At 45.3% G+C, this 9,631-nt stretch overlaps 1 protein-coding gene across 4 annotated transcripts in view; it reads left to right on the forward strand.

The window, feature by feature from the left end:
- Positions 1-9,631, forward strand: part of LOC122542254 (interleukin-2 receptor subunit beta-like) — a 113,171-nt gene that overhangs the window by 70,177 nt on the left and 33,363 nt on the right. For all 4 annotated transcript variants that reach the window (XM_043679798.1, XM_043679797.1, XM_043679799.1 and 1 more), the window contains 2 exons: positions 2,558-2,645; positions 4,739-4,871. In XM_043679798.1, coding sequence (XP_043535733.1) covers positions 2,570-2,645; positions 4,739-4,871 — 209 coding nt within the window. In that variant the 5' untranslated portion in view covers positions 2,558-2,569. The remainder of the gene's footprint in view (positions 1-2,557; positions 2,646-4,738; positions 4,872-9,631) is intronic.

Raw genomic sequence — 9,631 nt, forward strand, 5'->3', positions numbered from 1 at the left:
TTTCCACCCGACCATGGGCAAAAGCTGTCGGCTATCTTACGTTATCTATGCCCCTCGTGATTTTATAAACCTCTATAAGATCATCCCCTCAGTCTCCTACGCTGCGGAGCGAAGGGAAAAATGTTAGTATTGACTATCCTACTGAACAGCTTAATGGATCTGTGCTTGACCGTGTTAGTCTGTTGACTGATCATTGTTTTCTGTACTCAATTGATTAAGCATTAGGTGGGATCAATAAGCTCAGTTGGCTGGATTGCAATGCAAATTAACACTAACAGCATGGGTTCAATTCCTGCACAGGTTGAGGTTACCATGAAGGACTTTCTTTCTCAATCTCTTCCCTCACTTCAGACCCTCAGGTTAAACCACTACCAGATTCTAATGAGTGAGTAGCCTTATGGTTTGGTGCAACTATGGTGCCAAGTCCAGCCTTGGGCGACTATCTGTGTGAAGTTTGCACATTCTCTATGTGGGTTTCCTCCGGGTGCTCCAGTTTCCTCCAACATTCCAAAGATGTGCAGATTAGGGTGGATTGGCTATGCTAAATTGCCCATAGTGTGCAGGCTAGGTGGACTGGCCATGCTACATTGCCCATTGTGTCCAGGGATGTGCAGGCTAGATAGATGGGCTATGGAAAATGCAGAGGTAGGGTGGGTCTGGGTGCGATGCTGTTAGGAGGGTCAGTATGGGCTGATTGGCCTGCTTCCACACTGCAAGGATTGTATGATCAATCTGGTGTTCCTTCTCCTGCTCCCATCCCACAAATGGTCAGGTTTATCCCAGTTCAATTTTTCAACTATTTGTGCAGCTAAGTATCTCTGATCAGTGGCTCCATACTTGTTGGTCTACTCCATACAGAGGACTTTTTGTTGTTTGGACTCATGCAGTTACGAACCTGGTGTCCATCCCACGCCGACAGAGCAGGTTACCCGTCTGTTCTCCTCACGTTCATTTGTTGACTGGCATCAATCTCTGAAATGTCCATTTGATGACCACTTACTGTTGAGCAACCATTTGTAACTAGGGATGAGAGACCAATGCTTGCCTAACCAGTGACGTCCACATCCCTCAAAAGAATCTTTAAAAACTAAGCATGACATCAGTAAACACAAATCTCCACCCGTTCTCCTGCCTTTTTATTATTTCACGTTGTTTTTGCAACAACCAATGATAAGGGCAGCACAATGGCTCAGTGGTTAGCACTGTTGCCTCACAGCGCCAGGGACCCGGGTTCGATTCCAGCCTCGGGCAACTGTCTGTGTGGAGTTTGCACATTCTCCCCGTGTCTGCGTGGGTTTCCTCCCACAGTCCAAAGATGTCTAGGTGAGGTGAATTGGCCATGCTAAATTGCCTGTAGTGTTAGGTACATTTGTCAGGGGTAAAATGTAGGGGGAATGGGTCTGGATGGGTTACTCTTCGGAGGGTCGATGTGGACTTGTTGGGCCGAAGGGCCTGTTTCCACACTGTAGGGAATCTAATCTAATCGTCACTGTCACCAATGATGAGTCTAACTTCATACACGAAATTCATTCGTTGAATTCATAACCTATTGGCTGCCAGGGTGGGATACAAACCCACGTTCCCAGAATATTAACCTGGCACTCTGGATTATGAGACAGTGATAAGTTGTATGGTGTGCACAGCCCAGACCATCGCGGAAGCTAATCTTCCATCCATGGACTCCATTTACGGAGCTCACTGCTGCAGAAAGGCTGCCAATATCATCGAAGACCCATTGCCTCCCAGTAATAGATCTCCTACAACCTCTTCCATCAGGCAGGAAATACAGAAGCCTGAACACACACACACCAACAGATTCAGGAACAGCTTCTTCCTGGCCAGTATTAGACTGACAAATGGGCTCTCCAGCCTCAAATAACGTTGATCTTGCTAAAGATGATCTTGCCTGGTGCACACCCAGTGCAGTGTAACCCATATGCCTCTGTCTAAGTCTTTCAGATCTGTGCTTCCTTTCTTACTATGATCTGGGTGTACTGCTCATAAACAAAGCTTTTCACTGTACTTCGGTACACGTGACAGTAAATCAATCAGTCAATCCCCCTTAGTCTGAGTAGGGCTATGTTGGTTTAGGTCTGTGTATGTGATAACCAGAGAGGAAATGTGAGCTTGATTCCTGTATTTCTTAAAGTGAACAAATATGTTATAAGGAAGGATAATTAGTTTTGTCATAGTGATGTACAGCACGGAAACAAAACTTTTGATCCAACTCATCCATGCTGACCAGATATCCTAAATAAATCTCATCCCATTTGCCAGCTTATGTCTCATATGCTCTAAGCTCTTCCTATTCATGCCCCCATCTTTTAAATGTTGTAATTGTGCCAGCCTCTACCACTTCCTCTGGCAGGGAAAAAGACCTTGGATATTTATCCTATCCATGCCCCTCATGATCTTAAAAACCTCTATAAGGTCACCCCTCAGCCTCCGACATTCCAGAGAAAATAGCCCCAGCCTATCCAGTCTCTCCCTCAAAGCCTCCCACCCCGGCAACATCCTTGTAAATCTTTTCTGAACACTTTCCTTTTTGCTTTCACAGCATCGTCAAAGGATGAAAGGATTTGGACTTCAACTGTTTATTGCCCTCACCACCTTGTTATGGACGTCAGGATTAGGGTGCCACATTGGTACGTCAGAAAAATGGTTTTCTTATCTACTTACCTGCTTATGAAAATGCTGTTATGTTTTGCAAGTTAACTCCCCCCCCCACCGCCACCGCCCAAGAATATGTTTGCTTACGTTATTTTGTGGGTGAAACTATTAAAGCCACAGCATTCTTTAATGATTATTATCTATAATCAAGAGATTTAAGATTAAAATGGGTTGATAGGATAGCCACTGAGGATATGTTTCAGCTTGTGGGTGAAATCAGAGCTAGGCACTGAAGTATCATTGATAAGTACAAAGTTAAAAATCACACAACACCAGGTTATAGGTTTATTTGGAAGCACTAGCTTTCGGAGCGCTGCTCCTTCATCAGGTGGTTGTGGATAAATACAATAGGGTTTAGGAGAAACTGAATACAAAAAGTGCTGGAGATCACAGCGGGTCAGGCAGCATCCATGGAGAGACAGCAAGCTAAGGGTTCAAGTCTAGGTGACTCATCGTCAGAGCTGAAGTGTGGAGGGGGCAGCATTTTTGCAATAGTAGGGGAGATGGTTGGAGTGCTGGGGGAGAAAGGATGTTGATAGTTCAGATTAAGCGATCTGAATGTGAGAATGGGAGAACAATGGTGTGTCTAACTGCCAGACTGGAAAGGACAGACAATCCCACTGGGGTGGGGGGAGGGAAGAGAGGACACAGTGACAGAGAATGTAACAAATAAAGCTAAAAGGAAGGGAAGGAATGGGAGTGGGTTCACAGGTTGAAGGTGTTGAAGTCAACATTAAAGTCCAGAAGGTTATAAAGTGCCTGGTCTGGAGATGAGATGTTGTTCCTCCAGTTTACACTTGACAGACAAGTGAGCATGAGGGCAGGAGAAATATCTTTATTTAAAGAATGGTTAGATATGGAACACACTACAATAAGGAGTGGTTACGGTTATTCCTCTTATAGCAAGTGACATATGAAGTCAAACAGTGCCTTTGCTTATGCCTGTTTCTGTGGGTAAATCCCTCAGGGAAGGGATTATTAACCCCTCACTGACCAGTTGTCACCTGAGGGCCTGCACTCAAGTGAGGCTGACACTTCTGCTGTTACTGCCTGTTGTAGGTGCTTTGGAAGCCCTTTCTTGACCACCTGAAAGTCCTGGAGTCAGACTTGAACCCAGGTTCAGAGGCAGGGACACTGCCCACTGCATTTCAAGTGCTCCATCGAGATGAGCACCAATGCATTTAACCGAGAACTGGTCAAATACGAGGGACAAAGGAATCGAGGACTGAATAGGCTAGGGCTATTCCCTGGAGCGACGGAAACATAGAGGTTTACAAAGTCACGAGGGGCATGGATAAGGTGAATAGTCAAGATGGTTTCCCAAAGGTAGGCAAGTCCAGAACTAGCGGGCATAAGTTTAAGGTGAGAGGGGAAAGGTTTAAAAGGGAACTCAGGGGCAACTTTTTCACACAGAGGGTGGTGCGTGTATGGAATAAGCTGCCAGAGGAAGTGGTGGAGGCTGGGACAATTACAGCATTTAAAAGGTATCTGGACGGGTATATGAATAGGAAGGGTTTAGAGGGATTTGCGCCAAGTGCTGGCAAATGGGACTGAATTAATTTAGGATATCTGGTCGGCGTGGATGATTTGGACCGAAGGGTCTGTTTCCGTGCTGTACAGCTCTGTGACTCTCTGACCCTACACTGATTAGGTTCTATAAACTAGCAAGGGCGAGAGCTAGTGCACTCATACCATCACCGACCGGCTGGATCAGTCTGTATCCTGCAAATTCTTGGTAATTCTATGAGTCACTTGGTCCTGAGAAGGTGATGGTGAATCATTGCAATCCATGCGGAGATTACATCCTCTCTTCACCTTCGAGATCCATGGTTTTGTCCTGGCCGGGCCAGACTGCCACTTCCCTTTGTAATGGCAGCGGCTTGATCCTTCATTTCTCTGTGTGGGAGGGTCCCCTGTCATGTGGCAATGAGGAACAAGACCTGGCATCCCTGGCTACTCACAGCTCACCAGTTGCGTGTGGGTTAATTTCTTGTATTGGCGGGTGAGAGTTCCAGCCCGTGAAAGTAAATTTACAACCCTCTTTGTCTCCCACTGTCTTCTGGAACAGGAGACGAAGATTTGCGGTGTACAGTTGATTACCTCAAGACAATGTCTTGCTGTTGGTCAGACAAGGTTTCCAAAAATGCCCGTTGTACTTTGTGGGTTGATGACCCAGACCATGATGAGGAGGACGAAGATGAGTAAGTAACATTTTCATTTCTAACCTCACTGTAGCTCACAAGCACGACTACATTCCCTCAACGTTGTCTTTATACAGCCTTTCCCCAGAAGTCCTTTTACGGCAGAACCTTGACCAATTAGTGACTTTATTAGGACCCTGAATGACTGAAGGAAGCAAATTCAATAATAATTTTCTGAAAGGGCATTTGAGAAATACTTTAGATTAGATTCCCTATAGTAAGGAAACAGGCCCTTCCCTTTGTATTAGCCCAACAAGTCCACGCTGACCCTCCGAAGAGCAACCCACCCCCCTACCCTATATTTTCCCATGACTAATGCACCTAACACTATGAGCAATTTAGCACAGCCAATTCACCTGACCTGTGTGAGGAAGCCAAAGCACCTGGAGGAAACCCACGCAGACATGGAGAGAATGTGCAAACTCCACACAGACAGTCGCCCGAGGTGGGAATTGAACCCAGGCCCCTTGTGCTGTGAGGCAACAGTGCTAACTGCTGAGCCCCTGTGCTGCCCCAAAGAAAGCTACTTAAAATGGAAAAGTTATAGAGAAAGGGTGTTGAGATTAATTGAATCTGCAGTGGCACAGTGGTTGGCATTGATGTCTCACAGCGCCAGCGAGCGGGGTTCAATTCCATCCTGGGGTGACTGTGTGGAGTTTGCACATTCTCCCCGTGTCTACGTGGGTTTAGTCCGGATGCTCCGGTTTCCTCCCACAGTCCAAAGATGTGCAGGTTAGGTAGATTCGCCATGGGAAATGTTGGGAGGTGGGATGCTCTTCAGAGGGTTGGTGTGGACTTGATGGGCCAAATGGCCTGCTTCCACACTGTAGGGATTCCATTAATCTAGTTAACAAAGGCAGCTGATATAAAACAATATTAATACACATTTCATAAAATATACATTTAAGTTAGATACACTGAACATAGAAAAACAAACAATAGATTAATACTCTAATAAGGCTGAGACATTCATCATCAACTTTTACCTTTTACATAGTATTTGTCAGTACCCACAAAGACCTTCTGAAATGCTTAATTCTGAATATCTTTCCATTTATTGCTATTTATTGGTTACTATCCCTACCCTGCACTGAAAAGATTGCTCAATAGTGTGCAGGCTATGTGGATTAGCCTTGGAAAATGCAGAGTTATGGGGACAGGGTCGGGGGTGCGGGGTTTAGGTAGAATACTGTGAGCCGGTGTAGACCCATTGGGTCACACTGTAAGGATTCCATGGATTCTAAGATGCATCAAACAACAGAAATAACTTCTCCCTATCTGCCTTATCCATTCCCTTTCACGAGCTAACTCTAAAGCTTGATGCCTCAACTTAAGCCCATTTGGGCGACACAGTGGCTCAGTGGTTAGCACACTTGCCTCACAGAGCCAGGGACCCGGGTTCAATTCCTGCCTCATGCAATTGTCTGTGAGAAATAAAACTCACATATTAATAAATTTCAGTCCAAGTCAAATTCTGAAGCAGCGAATTTTATTGATACGTACTTGCAAGAACGGGTGCCTCACGAGTAAGCACCCCGATCTGAGGGTTACATTCTGATTTATGCTGTTCAGTTGTGTCTCTCAGTCCTCCCCTTTCACCTAATTGGTTACTTTTGCTGTAGCGCGTAGCCTATCACAAGCTCTAGCTTTACTCCATCTTTGTCTAGCTTCTCTCCGCCTCTGTTTACTTCTCCCATTACCCTAAGCCTGTCGCCCCTTACTCTTATTTATCTCATTCCTTATATGTGACTATCCTGGCATAGTTTGCTGTCTTCGTGCGATCATCCTGCCAAACTAAATTCCATCCGTTGGCCACATCCCTCCTGAGACTGGCACACTATTCTCCTGTTACTGGTACATCCTGCTACACAGTCACTCTGCCCTGTTAGTCATAGATAATTCTATCTGTTTTTGCTTCTTCTATTTTCCTGTGCCTGGTACATCCTGCTACACGGTCACTCTGCCCTATTAGTTGTAGATAATTCTGCCTGTTTTCGCTTCTTCTGTTTAGTATTGGCATGTACAGCCTAATTTTATAATGTAAGCTTTTGCAGAAGCAACACCTGTTGCCTTATTCTGCACAATTTTAACCCTATACCTTACAATCCCCCCCCCCTTTTCTTCTTGGCTACTAAATGTTGTCTTCTGCATTTGTCTCATACGTTGCCTTCCAGTTCACTAGCATCATCCCTGAGACTTCATTTATAGTGGCTAATTCCTTAAGGTCACCCATCCCCTCATTGTTCAAGAGGTTGAGCTCCTCTGCCTGATTACCTTTTAGAGGCATTTGTTTTGCCAAGGCCACCTCAATTAGCCGCTGGGTTAACCCTCGTACACAAGGTATGATACAACAGCCAATTGCTGTCAGTACCCCTGCTACCACTATCAGGGAGGTGAGGATGGAGACTACCTCACCTGTCCTCTTCCCAAACCATGTTTCCAGCCATCCCGTGAGTGATGTGTCCACTCCTGAATTCTCAGCCAATTCTTCCGCCAAGGTGGTCAATCCTCGCAAGGCACGAGAGATTGACCCATCAGGTGCTGTATTATTTGGAATAAAGGTACAACAGCTCCCTCCTGACATTACACATACACCCCCTTTTATCGGCTAGGATCATATCTAAGGCCAGTCTGTTTTCCCAGGCCATTCTGCTGGTTGCATCAAGTTGCTCGGAAATACCTTTGACTGCATCTTTAGTGTAATTGATGAATCTTTGCTGGTTGTAAAAAAAATATAGTTTATCCAGTCCACATTCTTGTTGACTGTTACCCACCAAAATAGGGCCGATTCAAAATCTGCCGCAATCTGGTTGCGGGCCTTGAACTCATCAGGGACCCCTCTAGGAACTCCTATAGAGTCGAGACAAATCCTATCATCAAAGGAAGTATCTAATAACGACCTTTTACTCCTCCCACTCTTTGTTACTACCACCTTCTCCTTCTCAAATGCTAAGGTGAATGGAATTGCCAATTGCACAATTGCACATATCCCTCTCCAGTCAGGAGGTAGGGTAGGTCGCAATATTCTGCCTCCACAGTACCACCAGAGATCCGCCCGGGGAACCCTGAGTGCTGAGTAGTTCCCTCCTTTGTACGTTTCAGTGTCATTCTGAGTTTCTATACATAACCTCAGCTCCCCCAAGTCTCTAGACCGATTTGTACCCTGTCGGCTTATACACGATGTGTGATTCCCAACCGTCGTCAAAAACGGGAGGGGGAGCTTTCAAATCTGTATTCTCCAAGGGAGGGAACATTAGAGGTAGGGATATACAATTCCTATCATTCCATGCAGTCTTGTCCTGATACAGGGCTATCATACATTCCATGCCCTTCCTGTTTCGGTTCCACCCGTGTGGAACATGCATAGCAATTGCTTTTATTCAGAGTTTTAACAGTGAACTTTACCCATACAACCCAGGCATTTGCGTCCCCGTATCCAGTTTCTATTTCAATGGTCTGCTTCAAGTCCTTCTCCTCGATAATTTTTACTACCTTTGGGTTGTTGGGAGGGGAAAAATGTTGTATCTTACTATCAAGTTGGTTGGCTCGTTTTCCGTTTCCTATGACTATTCGGAAACAGCAGCCCAACAATCACTTTCCAGTGGATTCTATTACTATCTTTAAATCGTTACTAAGGAGTCGAGAACCGTTTTTACGTGGAAAGGAGTCTTCAGAGGAGGTATTTTTGATGGTGAGATATATCGGGTGGCACTTTCTGTCAGGACAGTCTAGGGCTGGGCGAAAGGGAGCTCTATGGATAGTGATGCCAGGTGGCGGTTTTTGCGAACCATACCTTGTGTCCGGTAGGGTCTTAAGAAGGGTTTCGGAAGAAATATACTTCCTCTGATACTTTACATCTGCGCATTTTACTCGGCTGCAAGCATCGACCTCTATTACTTGGGGATATTCAGACTCAGGGACCATTAATAACAAATATGGAGATGACAGCATCGTTTGACAAGATCCCAATACTAAGAAAGCTAATATGGTAATCCTAAGCGTCCCCAGCATCCTACAATAATATTGAAGGACCGAGAGATTTAACATGCAATACAATATATAGATATCAAAAAGAAACTATCCCACGTCCACATAAAAATCAGTTACTTAACGTCTTTTGAGTCTGAGTTTCATTGGTTCTTCCGTTGATTCGGCCATCCAGGCTTCTTTCTTAAGTGGGGATTCCGCCGATCCTTTAATCCTGGTGTAGTGAGTCCAGCCTTTCTCTGCCGTGTGTATCGCCGTTTCTGTAGTCAAAAGAGCCTGGTACGGTCCCTCCCAATCCGGGTGCAATTTAGTTTCTGTCCATGACTTAATTAGGACCCAATCTCCCGGTTGGATGGGATGAACGGTGAATTCAAGGGGCAGAGTCTGTGCCAGTAATCCTTGTCTCCTAAGTAAAGACAAAGAGGAGGACAAGCCCAGTATATACTTCTTTAAAAACAGATCTTTAGTCTCCAGGGTTGGCAGTTCCCCTTTTGTTCCCAGATAGGGCAATATCCGATAAGGGGAGAGCCCCATATCCTTGGGGCCGTTCGCACTCGCAAAAGGGCTTTGGTAAACATTTAGTCCAAGGGAGTCTGGTTTCTATTATTAATTTAGATAACTGCTTCTTGAGTGTCTGGTTCATTCTCTCAACCTTTCCTGATGAAGGTGGGTGCCAAGGGGTGTGGAACTCCCAGGAGATACCTAACCCTTCATTTATGTGGACTATTGGTATCTCCTTTGGCAACAAAAGGGATTCCAATACTTACTTTACC

This window comes from Chiloscyllium plagiosum, chromosome 39 (assembly GCF_004010195.1).
Source record: "Chiloscyllium plagiosum isolate BGI_BamShark_2017 chromosome 39, ASM401019v2, whole genome shotgun sequence".
NCBI classification, from domain to species: Eukaryota; Metazoa; Chordata; class Chondrichthyes; order Orectolobiformes; family Hemiscylliidae; genus Chiloscyllium; species Chiloscyllium plagiosum.